This window comes from Serinus canaria, chromosome 3, assembly GCF_022539315.1.
Source record: "Serinus canaria isolate serCan28SL12 chromosome 3, serCan2020, whole genome shotgun sequence".
Taxonomy (NCBI): domain Eukaryota; kingdom Metazoa; phylum Chordata; class Aves; order Passeriformes; family Fringillidae; genus Serinus; species Serinus canaria.
This window is the reverse complement of record NC_066316.1, coordinates 22322418-22336876: the sequence shown is the minus strand read 5'-3', so window position 1 is coordinate 22336876 and position 14459 is coordinate 22322418. Positions and strand designations below refer to the sequence as shown.

General features: G+C 38.8%; 1 protein-coding gene across 1 annotated transcript in view; it reads left to right on the top strand.

The window, feature by feature from the left end:
* The window catches only part of PPP2R5A (protein phosphatase 2 regulatory subunit B'alpha), a 42441-nt gene extending 29175 nt beyond the window's left edge, over positions 1-13266 (top strand). Inside the window, exons 5-13 of the mRNA XM_009096418.4 lie at positions 893-1023; positions 1229-1288; positions 2492-2600; positions 4945-4998; positions 8076-8126; positions 8823-8942; positions 9032-9159; positions 11219-11320; positions 12050-13266. Coding sequence (XP_009094666.1) covers positions 893-1023; positions 1229-1288; positions 2492-2600; positions 4945-4998; positions 8076-8126; positions 8823-8942; positions 9032-9159; positions 11219-11320; positions 12050-12182 — 888 coding nt within the window. The 3' untranslated portion in view covers positions 12183-13266. The remainder of the gene's footprint in view (positions 1-892; positions 1024-1228; positions 1289-2491; positions 2601-4944; positions 4999-8075; positions 8127-8822; positions 8943-9031; positions 9160-11218; positions 11321-12049) is intronic.
* Positions 13267-14459: the final 1193 nt, after the last annotated feature.

Here is a 14459-nt window from a genome sequence, read left to right as displayed (position 1 = left end):
CTATATATGGGAAAAAACGTGGAGTGGTGACCCTGAGAAATTCCTGCTAAATATAAAATTGAAATGAGCCTGAACCAAGTTCCTGAGCAGCTGTTTCCAGTCCCTTGTGCTGCTTGGTACAGACATACCTAAGCTCAGACCTGAGCAGGAGACTCTGGGGACTGCTTGAGCTGTCACTGACTTGCTCAAGGCAGCTAACGTGGCCCTGCAGGGCTAAAAAAGCCAACAAAAATTATGGTCTGTAACATGATTGGAGTATTTTTTTAATGTCTTTGAGTGAGCACGGGCTTTTCTGTATCTTGGAAGACTTTGTACAAGGAAGAAGTTTGTGGAAAGTTTTGTTAGCTTCTTGCAGCATTTAGTCTGTATTAGTGGGGAATTGGTTAGTGATTACATACCTTGTGCTTATTCTATGGCCCCCTCCTTAATTGTAAAATTTCTTGTATAGGAATGCTTTTGCTTGGCCATCAATACACAAGTTTTGAGATAAGCAGTAAAGGATTTTAATTACAAAATTGTGAATAGAGGATGTGGATTTGATTAATTCAGGTTTCTTAAATAACAAGTGTAAACCACCTACCTACAGCTTGATAATCTCATGTTTGCAGTTGCATTTTTATTTTGATAGTATAATAGTTACTGGAATGACTTTGGTGTCTGTTGAACACAGGAAAGAATTGAAGTTGATGACTTTATTAGAAAAAATCACCTTTGTTAAAAATATAATTTTGAAAATCTACTATTGACATCTAAACAAAATGTCCAGTTAAACTGATTCTATTTTTTTTTCCTAATATAAACCCGTAAATTAAAGATAAAATTCAAATCAGGTAGTAACAAAACAAAGCTTTAAATCTTTCAAAAATAATACATTTCAATTTTATTTTTAAAGTTGTTGGAGCTCTTTGACAGTGAAGACCCACGAGAACGTGATTTCCTAAAGACAGTTCTTCACAGAATTTATGGAAAATTCCTCGGTTTAAGAGCATTCATCAGGAAACAGATAAACAACATTTTCCTCAGGTATGCTGTGTTTGTGTGTGGCTAGGTTGAGGAATATTTTATCTTGCCTTCACAGTCTGGGTCTGCAGTGATTTGTTCTTGAAATGAAAGACCTGTGTTTGGTCTGTGATCTTGCTTTCAAATATTTGAAGCTTAGTAAAAGTTATTTCTTTGGAATCTCTGAGCCTCTGTGGCAAATTTTGATGGTTGTCTTTTTTGGTAACAGGTTTATATATGAAACAGAGCACTTCAATGGTGTTGCTGAACTTCTTGAGATATTAGGAAGGTAAGTTTGATTTCACACAGAAAAATATAAAACATTATTGTGAATGTTTGCTTCAGCTTTTCTGCTTTGGGAATGGAGGGGGGGAAGAGAATTATTACAGTAATGAGTGATGAAGTGCAGTCAGTGATAATCTGATACTGTCTGGGTTACCACATGAATATCAAATTAGGACATAGAATAAATTACTCTTTTTTTTCTGTGCAAGTTTTAAAGGTGACAGGCAAAAAATGTTTCTCAAGGGTCCTTGTTTGTCAGACCTATCTACTCTTGCTTATCTTCTGCCTGATAGATGACTTGTTCTTTGATTCAGAAAATGAATGTTAACTTTTGCCCTTGTGCTGAATAAGATGTTTTAATCTTCAGCAGGCTGGTTTTCCTTCAGTTCTATTCAGGAAAGCCTTGGAAGTGCTAGGGTTTTTTAGTTACCTTTTTTTTTTTGAATGTTATTTCACTAACTTCAATTTAACTCTGAAGTTTTTCTCTGGTAGTTTTTTTACTGTCTTTTCAAAACTGTCACACATTTCACAGTAAAAAATTATATTATTGGTCTAACTAAAAATACAAATATGGTGAAGCTATTGTGAAACAAATTTTCATGAAAAATCAAGTGATGGGGATCCCATTATTTTCTCAGATTTGCCTAAAATGTAAGGGGCAAGAGAAACTAACCTTTTCCTGAAGGACTTTTGTCTTGTCTGTAGCTCATCAATTAAATAGAAGAGGACTGAATCAGTGAGACAACTTTTAAACTTTGTTTTTGAAGGGAAAGGTTGTTCAACAATCTCAAAACAAGTGCTTAAAGAGCACTGTTAAAATTGTATAGTATTTTTTTCTCTGCACCTTGCTAGTGATGGGTGAAATGGATCAGCTTCCTGATTCATCTGTCTAAGCTTTGCAATTAGACAGCAGGACTTACTGCAGATGATTTTATTTAATGGATGATAAAAATACTTCAGCTCATCTAATGGGTAATATTTAGCTTCTAGTGTGGTTCTCTGGTATTCCTTACCAAGAGTCTAAACTCTCATTACACTGACATTTCAAAGATTGTGCACATGTTGAGCTATTGTATGGCTTCAAAATAATCAGGTTTAAAAACTGAATCAGAAATGGAGTTTCAGTTGAACTTAAATAAATTCTTGACTTGCTAGGAAAAAATTTATTTTTTTAATAAAAATAAATCCTGCTTATTCATGTTTTCAGTATTATCAATGGTTTTGCACTGCCACTGAAAGCAGAACACAAACAGTTCCTTATGAAAGTTCTGATTCCCATGCATACTGCAAAGGGATTAGCTTTGTTTCATGCACAGGTAAGCTTTTGCTTATTTTTAAGAATGGTGGGGTTTTTGTATTTGCATTTGAAACTAATGAAATTTAAAGCACTATGTGTTATAATATCAATATTCCAAAATATTTGCAAATTCAGTCACTTTTAGAAAATGTCTTCCCGATCTTCTATCTAAATGTTAATTTTGAGATGATATTTGGCATATATTACAAGTGAAAGAATGTACCAGTGAGTCAAAGATGTATCAACTGAAGTTGGAAGCTTTTTTGCTTGTAGTCTTGTCACACTTCAAGCTTCATTTAATCCCAGGGCCTTGTGCTGTTGTCATTTCCTTTATGTAATTTAAATGCTGTGTGTAAAAGGAACCTTGGGTGTGGCCAGGTATTTATTTCAGAAGTGTTTTTTTCTTTCTAAAGCTGCACCAGTGATGAGGTGGGAGGGAGAATGTTGTTGCCATTTATAGATAGCAGAAATGCACAGTAGCTCTGTGGATGAGGCAGGAATTATGTAGATCCATGACACGGTGTCAGAATGCTGCAGTTCTTCAGCTGACTTTGATTCTTATACTTGCCACAGACATTCAGCATTTCATTTGAGGAATAATCTGTATCCTCTCCAGACATATGGCACTACAAGTATTGAATATGATTGATGCAAACTTGGAAGTAATTCTGCCGTGGCTAATTAAAACTTGCTTTTTAACTTAGCTCGCTAATACAGCTCCATACAGACTGAAGATACAAGAAAATGGGTTTCTAATTTAAGTGGAATCATTGTGACTGTGGAGTCTACCAACAGGATCAAGTGAAGAGCTCACTCAATTCCTAATTCTCCTGTGAAGTTTTAAATTAAGCAAATCACTCTCGTCTTTGTGGTTTATTGCCTTGCTGCTCCATGAAATGAGTCAGTGAAATGAAACCTCCAAAGGTGTTCTCACTGACAGATCAGTGCAGCAAGCTGCCCCTTTTTTTCTGGGATACATCTAATCCAGTTCATGGCTACTGAAAGTGCCCTATCAATTCAGCTGTACCTGAAAGTCACATTTTTCCTGCTGACCAGGCCACTCTTCTGTCCCTTCATAAAGCACTGGTGCCAGGTGCACACACAGCACTGTGTGTTTCACTTTATCCCAAAGGGCTAAGCCAGTGCTAAATCTGCTTTGCAATCCCAAGTGGCCTGGCTGCTTTGTTGCTGAGTAAAGTAGAGCCTACCCTTAAAAGTTAAAGCCTTAAAGATGAACGAAGCTTGGGTCTTTGTGTCTTTGAACAGAAAAGCATTACTGTACTGAATATACACATATAATTCTGAGATTAATGTGTGACATTTATTATTTTTTGAGTCTATACAAATGCATCAGTAGCCTAAGGGCAAAAGAAATGAATTAGACCTGTTGCAATTACAGCATTGTAATTACCTGCTTTGGCATAATAAAAAAAAAAAAAAGAAAGGTGATGCTTAAGTTCAAGCATCCTGACTATTGAAATGTAATGCCTATTACATAATATTTGTCTTTGCTTTATATTGTGAAATACTGTGACTTTTTAAAATCAGTCTTAATGGAATCTAAGAAAGATTGTAACTAGTTCAGTAGTAGCATTATTGTGTGGTTTCTGCATGGTTAATTACTCAACTGTGTGCTCAGTAACTAAACTCTAAGTAATTATATAACATTAAATATCCTTGGCCTGAGCAGGCCCCACACAAAAGCCAGGAGAGGCTGGGAGAGCAGTGCTGGTGCCTTAGTTCCATTGTGCTTCCCCACTCCTTCCACCTTTCCCCAGGCACTTGCTGGCCATGCTGCACTGGGACAGGACACTCAGCTGGGCAGCAGCTGCCTCATCTCCTGTGGCCTTGGAATATGTTCAAATTCTTTCACTTGTAATCTTACCCCTGAATGTTGTGTGCTCTAGGTGTCACCTGAGCAATGTGCAATGTGTGCTCAGTCAAACCTGTGTCACAGCTTGGTTTTTACTGGAAGTGTGGCCTTTTTTACCCCAGTATAGATGTTTGAAAGTGACAGCTTTGCATTGTTAATACAGGGGTTGATGTTAAGAAAAATCTGTTTGGATGTGGGATCTGAGTTAAGGAAATATCTGCCAAGCTTAAAAATAATTTTCTGGGTTGAAAAGATTATTTTTAGTATGCAGGAAGTTTTTTTAAGATGGAGCAGGCCTGTATATCTTGCTGCTTTAATTGCTGTTTTGTTTAGTTTGGACTAATGAGAAATGGCTGTGTAGGGGTGTCTTGGGTTGGGTTCCCCTCCCAATGATCTGAAGTGCTTCCATTAGAAGTTGTGATATTTAGTAGTGCTGCAATGTCCAAACAGTGTCTGCTTGAACTAAATAACCATATGACTTACATTCCAGCTGGCCTATTGTGTTGTGCAGTTCCTGGAAAAAGATACAACTTTAACAGAGCCTGTAAGTGTTCTTCAGTTGGATATCCTTCTATTTCTAATATCAATTAAATATTGCAGTGTAACCTGTTGAATTGTGCAGCAGTGCTGCGTTATCCTGATGAAAGATGGAGAGGTAGGAAGTTTTTGGGGAGTAGAAATGAAATCTAGAATAGTTAAGAAAATTCCAAGTTTGAAAGGACACTTATCTCTTAACCTGTGGCCAAGATAGAGCACAGATTTAACCATAAATTTGAACTTCTGGTATCAACCAAACTACCCCAAATTAGAAAGCATGTCATGAATGCATTCTCTCCTCATAAAAAACTAGAATTTCAATGGTTTTGGTACAGATTGCTTGTGCTTAGCCAGTGTGTGAAATTGAGATGTTTTAGGGAATAAACAATCCCGAAATAAAAGTTGAAAAGAATAACAACACTTCATTTAGACAGAAAGAACTCTGAGATTACAAATGTGGTGTTTGTGTCTGCCCTCTTCAGTTCCTGGGGTGCCTCTTGGCAGCCAAAACTCGGGTGCTTCAGGCATCTGTGGCTTTTGCCAGGCTGAGTCTGCCCTGATACATATTGACAGCTCAGCTAAGAAAGGGTTTGTGCACAGGCTTTGGCATGAAGAGCAGAGGCTCAGGGCACTGCAGCAGCTCATGAGGACACAGAGTGATGGCAGGCCAGCTAGAAAAGAACTGGGTTTTGTTGGACAATCAGGAATATCTCCATTAGGGCTGTGTTGGTATTTAAAGACTTTACCCCTTTTGTGACAGAAAAATGAAGAGCTTATGCAAGACCTAAATTTTCTTCTTAAAAAAAAAAAAAAGATAAACAGCTTTGGGAAAATAACATTGATCTTCACTGAGTGCCCTTTCAGGAAGCTTGTTTTCTGCACAGCCATTTCAGCTGAGCATACTGGTCATGTTCTGTAGCTGGTGGAGGGTGCCTATGGATTTGCCTTGTGTGCTTGAAGCATCTTTTTCCCCCTGTGCTTCAATGTTCTCAGCCACACTGGTCAATAAGCTTACTCTGTGGGACAGGGAGAGGAGAAGGGAATTGTGTAACCTGTATTCCTTAAGCCAAGTGAGGAAACAACCCAGGCATTTTTGTCAGTTAAAGCTGGCATGTGAGCAGAAAATGTCTTGTGTTACATAAAAACCTGCAAGAGTGAATGAAGTGACAACGTGACAAGGTCAGAACTTCCTGACACAAGTTTACAGAAGTGTGGTGCAGGATCCCAGCCCAAACTGCTGTGAAGAAGGCAGGGCTTTGGAGCACTGCCACAGAGCAGTTCTGAGGCTCATCTGGACTGTGCTCTATACACCTGTGGTTGCTTCTTAATCACTTAAAGGTGAATTCAGGCTGAAGAAGACACAAGAACTCACTGCAGAGTCACTGCCTTGGGTGTTACTCTGGTGTGTAGTAAAAGTTGTTTCATAAAGGAATTAAAGTTAGTAAGATAAGAAGTGAAGCTCTAAGAAACTTCCTGAAATGCTTGAAAAGTAAATGTTAAAATTTGAGTCAACTGATGAGATAGCATTGGAAATTTTTCTTGGCTTTAGGTCAAGTAATATTTTGAGAACTCCATCAGAAGGCTGTCTTCACACATACCTTACTGTTATTTTTCTGGCAGGGGTTGTCACTCAGGGTCAATTTGGAGGACATTGAATCCAAGCTCTTGTAGCTATGGTAGTCTGCCTCAGGTCAGTCCTGATGTTTGCAGAGCTGACAAGAGGAGTTTGTTACCTAACCCTGCTGAGTGCAATGGCCTTTCCATGGAAGAAATCAGGCTAAATGTGCAGTCCTTGTACCTCAGTTAAGTTTTCCAGCAGGTGCCTACAGTTGTAACCCACTTCACGGGAATCCTGTAGCTGAGGGAGGAATATTGATCTTGTGTAGTAAAAGCAGCAATCCATGAACATAAATGTGCAGGCATCAGCTTTTTAATACAAAGGCACAGTCAAGCTGGAAACTGATACTCCAGGGAGGAGCAAGGAATAGGTATCTTTTTGAGGTGTGCACTGTTATACTCAGAACATGTTATTTCTTTATCTAAAGTTGGGAATATGGGTCTCTTCTCTAGCAAAATATATTTAAAAATTCTTGCAGTAATTTGTGCTGGGAAGTGCACTTTAGTCTTACTAAGTTTTTTCTCTGGAAAGCCACTTTTGATAGTCCATGTAGTTGTTAATAAGCAGCCAGCTAGAAAGCTGAAGGAAGAAAAAATCAACATGGCAAAAAGCAAATATGGAAAGTATTTAAATAATTGAGTAAGTTTTCCCTTTGGATATGATCGGTTAGGTGCTGTTGTATCATAAAAAGTAGAAGTCCTTTCTTCAGAATGAAAGTTTATAAAGCTCTGAGAATGTTTCTTCTTCTGGAATATAGTCACAGCTTTTTTTTCCCTTTTTAAAGCCAGAATTCATTTTGTAATTTAGATGCCATGCGAGATGTTTATTTCTAGGAAAAATGCCTCCAGCCTTTCTTTGCTGTATTCCCTCCATTCCTCTTGGGGGCTGTACTTTCCAATTAATTTTCCCAAAGGTTTTGTTTTTCCAGTCTTGTGTAAGGTAGTTTCAAATGCAGATACTAGAATACATTTTCTCTGTAAGTTCACATCTTTCTTACTTTAGTTTCCAGTCTAACCTGTCAAACTGTAGCAGAGAAAAGGAAGAGTTGGGGGCCATGGCTCCTCTCTAGAACCCTGTCAGCATTTATTGTTTCATCTCAGGCTTCAAACCTTTGATGCCAAGGCAGGTGCTCCCCAAAGTATGGATGAGTAGAAGACAAAAAAATATTCTGTGAGATTTAGCTACAGGGAGTTTAACTTCACTTTGTGATGCTTTGATGTGATCAGCATTGTGTCAGTTCATCTGAGTACTGGGATGGGGGCAGAGTGTGGATGGATAATCACAGGCACACAAAGCAATAGGGGCCTGAGTTATTCTGATAACCTAAACAAGACAGACATTTAAATTACATTCATTCAGTTTTCATTGAACCTCTGGATAAGGAAAAGCAAACCAGTACTTTTTTTTCTTATCTAGTATGTAGTAGAAACTTGTCCTGCTTTAACATGTTTGTATTTTTCATACAGGTAATCAGAGGATTGCTCAAATTTTGGCCAAAAACGTGCAGTCAGAAAGAGGTTGGTTTTGTCTCATTTCTGGTGTCTGCTGGGGTGTAAAATCTCGTGGGGCACATTGACAAACCTCTCTGCTGTGCTCTTCAAGAGATCTTGCAGAAAACTTGCAGTTCTTGAAGCTCCTTGAGGCACTCACCTTTGTCATGTGGCACACTCTGGTTTCTTCTATGTAGTTAAAAATGAGTTTGAAAACGAGGAGTTTGATTTATCCCACCAGATTCCATCCCCAACAACTCTTTAAGTGGGTCTCTTAACAATGTCTTTTTTTCTGCAAGTGGTGATAAGTTTTTCTGTGCCAGCTACACAAAATTGTGCTGGTTGCAATTTTATATGGGAATTAACTGCTTATCACTTCAAAAGCTACTTTGGTGATCTCTGATAATCTCTGCAACCATTCTTGAAATAAGATGCCCTAATTTTTTTTATTTTGTAACTGTAAAATCCCATTTTCTGCAGAAGCAGTTTGGTGAAGTATTCAGTATTTACACAACAGAAGTCCAAGAGGAGAGCTGTAACATGTTAGCTGAGAGTGATGATTGACTTCTTTTAGGCTGCAAAAAACCCCTGTGAATGTCTAAATGCCTTGTAATGACAAACAGTGTTCTCTGCAGGATTCATGGCTAGTGTATAAGCTGTATTTTGTGTGCTTCTGTTTACAATGATGACATTCTCATCCTTTTTTCCTTTCTAAACAAACAGGTAATGTTTTTAGGTGAAATTGAAGAAATCTTAGATGTTATAGAACCAACACAATTCAAAAAAATAGAAGAGCCTTTATTTAAGCAAATATCCAAGAGTGTGTCAAGTTCACATTTTCAGGTAAATAAAATAAGTATTAAAAAAACCCCAATCAAACCTCTTGGTAACTTATTTTATGGTTGTTATGAACTTTTAACTTTGTGTTTCAGGTTGCAGAAAGAGCTTTGTACTTCTGGAATAATGAATATATTCTTAGCCTGATTGAGGAGAACATTGATAAAATTCTCCCAATTATGTTTGGCAGTTTGTACAAGATCTCCAAAGAACACTGGAATCCGTATGTAACATTTCACTTTATCTGTAGCACCATAAATAAATTGTCCCCTGTTTCAGGTTTGCATTGGGAGCTTGTAAATGTGACTTCATTTTTACTTAAATCTGTGTTGTTCTTTCACTGTTCTGCACTGTTATGATGGAGACCTGAAATTTATTGGAAGTGTGTGAGGAAATTGGATGATGATCTTTATATTGTAATCACATCTGATCCTTCATGTTAGTTCAAAATGCAAATTAATGCTGCTTAGGCCAAAACCATTTCCAAGGGTTGCTTCTGTTTGTGCTTTGCTGTCCTTGAATACTTCAGATGAATACAGCTGTCTGTGTCTTCATAAGTATTTATTGTTAATCAGTGAGATAGGAAGAGGAAAAGATCCTATCAGAGAATAGCAACCCTTGTAAAGGATGGTAGGGCTGAGAAATAAGTGACCTCTTCACTTTATATTTATAGAGTTAAATATTGGTATTCCTGTGTTTGAAAGAAGCAGTAATGGTATTGAAATACTGAAAAGCAAAGCTTGCTGGTGCCAGCACCCTGAACTAAGTTGCAAGTTAGTATGGAGAATATAAAGCTTGTACAGGCAAAAGCCAGGGTGAGCAGGAGCCTCCCACAGCCCTGCAGTAAAACACAAGTCCTGTTTTAAGCCTTGGAGGCTGTGCAATTATTCTGGGTTTATCTAGATGTTGTGTCTAGCTGCAAACATAGCAGCTGAGACTGAATATAAACTTTGGGGAATAGTCCTTGGACCATCAGTGTATTTGGGACCTCAGCAAATTTGGAGGATGTCCTTCTTTCCCTGTCTGCAGGCAGAAGTTGCCCTGTATGAAGGAAATAGAAGACACAAGATAATTGCCTACTTGAGGACAAGGAAGTTTGGGGAAGAAAGTCTAATCCTTTGATTCTGATCTGTTTTGAAGGGTAGCAAAATGCTTTTATCCATCTGGTTGTCTGATAGGGACTCAACTTCTTGCTCAAAATCCAACTTTTCCTCTCAAAAAACCAAAACCTTAAATAAACTTTTGACCTCAAACCACATGAAAGCCAGGGTACAAAAAAAAAAAAAAAAAATTAAAAAAATAAGTGTATAAAGAGGCCAAGGATGCTGTGCATTTTGAATGGAATGAGCACAAGGCTCTCATGAACGGCTGGGAGATTTCCTAGTCCATGATGGACAGAGTGCACTGAAAAGGCAACCCTGGTTCTTTGGTTATTTCCTTAGGGTTTTTTTTTTTTTTTACTCCTTTTTCAAGGTCACAGGGCTGCAGCTTTGCAGTCAGTGCTAGTGAAGGAGAAGACAGAAAAGACAGTTTACCTGCTTTTTGCTTAGTGATTAAACTTAATGACAGGCATTTTAATACTTGATTTTATTGGTTTTTTATTTCTTTGTATAACGATGAGTAGGCTTAAAGGAGATAAGACAATGTTTAAGATGGTTTATTGAAATGTGAATTCTTTGACAAAAAGAAAGGTAGTGCAGGAATACAGGCAGCCATGTAACACACAGACAGTCTTCCTCAAGCTGGTGAGTTTCTTAAGAAAACTGAGGTACTCAAATCCATTTTCTGATGTTCTTGATTCTAGTTCTCTAGCAAGACTCCTGCTGCCCAAAAACACTGCTAGGAGAGCTTTGCTGTGCTAAACCACACTAAGCTGTGGTTTGTCTGCTGCCTTCTTGAGGCTGCAAGCCAGAAGTTTTATTTTTCTAGACTCTCATATTTCATTGCTCAAATGTTACAGAGTTGTTGTTAAAACTTGGTTTATTAAAGGTTCACATAATTGAATGGCTTTAAAGTACAGCCACAGCATGAATAATTATATCCTGTGCAATTACAGAAGTCAGGAATTTAAGATTAAATAGCCATTTCAAAAAATGTTTAACTATACTATAATTTCCTCTGTAAATTAACTAAATTGAGAGGATTTTGTTTCAGAAACTCCCTGACCTTACAGTCGTATCTTAAATAAGAAGCTTGAAATCCCAAAAAGAAATCAAATGCTTGTTTTCTGAAGTTACTTTTGTCACTTGGTGAATCTTATGGCTGTGCTCCTTCTGTTTCAGAACCATTGTGGCACTGGTGTACAACGTGCTGAAAACCCTGATGGAGATGAATGGCAAGCTCTTTGATGAACTCACAAGCTCATACAAAGCAGAAAGGCAAAGGTGCTGAGCCTTTTCCCAAGCTCCCACTGAGGAATATGTCCAGGCTGTAATTGTGGCTGTTGCTTTGCTCTTGTTGGGGCTCTGTGGTGGAGCTGCTTGGTGCTGGGTGTTCTGTGAGTGAGGCAGTGCCCTGGGGGAGCTGAGCCCAGGGAGGGGACAGGAGGGCCCCAGCTCCCCTCCTGCCTGGGCAGGGGATGTGCTCGCTCCTGGGTGGTGAAATGGGTCTCAGCTGCTGCTGGCTGTGCTGCCTCAGGTGTCTGAAGGGAATGGAGCTGGAGAACTCTTCATAGCTCAGCAGAACCAGTGCTTACCCTACTAACCTACTAAGCAGCACTGTTGGATTCAGGGAAGCAGGGCACAGGGGACCCTTGGCCAGCTGAGACCACTGCCAAGCCTCCTTGTGGTAGCTGTGTTCCTCCCCCACAAAGATTCTCAGTCCCTTAATTTGTGTGCATGTGATAAAAAACCTCCTTAAAACAGCAGCCAGCTGTGCAAAGCCACCCTGCAGCAACTGTCTGCATTTGCTGGAGCAAAGGTACAGTTTCACCACTCACCATTACTTATTTGTTATGCTCTCTTTTTAACTGAGGAAACTGTAATTGCCTCTAAAAATAGCTTTGCAGAAAAACTTTAAAGTGGACTTAGTAGATGCAAGTCACAGTTAAGTCACTGTGTCTCCAGACTGTGCTTAAAACACATCTGAACTTGATCTTTCACTCTTTCCTTCAGAGAGAAAAAGAAAGAATTGGAACGTGAAGAGTTGTGGAGAAGGTTGGAGGAGTTAAAGCTTAAGAAGGCGATGGCAGAAAAGCAGAACAGCACTCACAATGTGCTCAATGCACACAATACAAGTGCCAAATAAAAGAAATGACCACCTCTACTCGGCAGACATTCTTTTTTTGTACCCTTTTGAAATATATAAGGATTTGCAAAAGAAACCTCATCAGTATAATAGAAACAGCCAATTTTTTTCTCTGGCAAATGTAAAGATTTGAATTTAAATACAGCAGTTAAGTGATGTCATTACCACACCATATTGTAAATTTGTCTAATTATTGATATACTGTCACTTCCACTGTTTCATAGAACTGAATTTTCATCCTTAACGAGTGAAATAATTACGGGAGTGGTGAGAATTATGACTTGAATTTTTGATTGTGTTGCACATAGGTGGTATAGTTTGCTACGTACACATTTTTCCTTGTTTTATATGTGCTTTTCACATTGCTGCATACTTTGGTTAAGATGATAGAAAAGGCTTCTAGTTGTGCTGTATTTTCTCAACTAAAACCAAGGTACGTTCCCAGTAACTTGAGCTATTCAGTACATGCCCCTGACAGCTCTGAAAGGAACTCAGATACAGAGCTGTCCTTGAATTCCTGATTGGATTCAGAGTTACATTTACACAATGCTCCCATCAGAAAGGAGGCAGGGTAGGGAGAGAATCAGCTGCAACAGGTGGGGTGGCCAGGGCCTCTACCCCATTCCTGCTGCCTCTTGGGTCCTGGGCTATTAGGGATTTCCTCCTGCTACAGCTGAGGATGGAGCTTCCTCTGGAGAGCCCATCAATGATGCTCCTCATCAGCCCAAGGAACCTCCAGAGTGGTGCAGTCTCCAAGAGAGATTCATCTTGGATGTTTCTGCATTAGCATCTCATGGACTGAAGAATGAGACCAAAATTGGCAATACTATATATTTTTTTTTTAAGTAAGGAGGGAAGAATGTCAAGAAATTACTCCTTGTTTTCTTAAAAGAAAATGCAGTCTGTTTTTTTAAAGGTGGAAAGTTGACAATAGAAGTCTTGTCTGTTTACTTGATCAAGTATTTTTTCACATCTTTTATCAGAGTACCATTCCAATCTCTTAAATTGCAGTTGTGTGGAAAAATTTTGTAATGAAAGATCTTTGGGGAATTGAGCAGCATTCAATAAAGTCTTTATGTTTGTATTTAGTGCTGTACCTCATATCTTTGTGTTTCTGAAGACCAGGAGAATCAGAATGGCTGCTACAAACAACTTTTTAACTGTCCAGTGTGGCTTGTGGCTTTTCACTGAGTGGCAAAAGTGGGGAAGTCCCTGCTCCACTGTTGGAGTCTCCTGTATTACACTTACTTGTTGCTTCATTTTTGTCTCTAAGTAGTTGTTTCACAGAGGGCATGGGACTAGCAGTGCCTGAAGGGAAAGGACAGTCACACATGCACAGCTCACCTTGGTTTAGTGCTTCAGTGCCTTTTTGCCTTTAGAAAAATAAAGTTCCCAGTGTGTGACAATCTCTGTTCAGCTGTCCCAGAGCCTAAATCAAAATAGCTTACACAAATGTTGGGGAACCAAACGCCTTGCCAGGGGTTCAAGGAACAAATCACTGCCATTTGTAATTGTGACAAGTTTTTCCCAAAGTTACAAATAGGGACATCAGGCTTAAGTAATAGGAAAAAAAACAACAGAGGAGCTGTAAGACAGCCTTCCAAATTGTGCAACACTTGCTGTCCTATAAATAGGTATGTAAAAGAAAGGTTTCTTGGCTGGCATCACTGGTCTGCTCTTGTGACATTTCCTTATAAAACAAAACATCTTGACAGCTGAGATGTAGTGACTGAAGTGGACTGCTGTGGGAGTTTATTGAGGGGAAAAAATAGTGCACACTGCAAAAAGGAGTTTATCCTTTATTTAAATATGCCTTCTACTCACCCCACAGCTGCAGCTACATTGTCTTCCAACTTATCCTCTTTGACCTCATTAGCAAAAAAAGAAAAAATGCAGTAGGATCCACCAGAACTGGTTCCAATTGTTTCTAATTTGTTGTCGTTGTTGTTTTTTGTTTGTTATTTGTAAAATCTAAGAACAGGAAATTATATTTTTTTTTAAATCCAAGAAATATCATTTGTTCAAGGAACAGTTGTGTTCCTTTGGCAGTGAGGTGTCAAGAAAGCTCAGTTGTCATAGCATAGGCTGTAAGTTAGTGAAGTCCGGGGGTTTTCTTGATGTGGAAGGGTTAAGGGTGGGGGATTCTGGTTTCTGTCCTGTTCCCCATCACCCAGGGATGGAGTAGCTCATTTTGCTTCAGCCATGGAGTGTTTGACCTTTGCTGGTCTTGTCCAGTTTAATCTCATTCCCTTGCTGTGCACTAGTGCACAGGAGGCA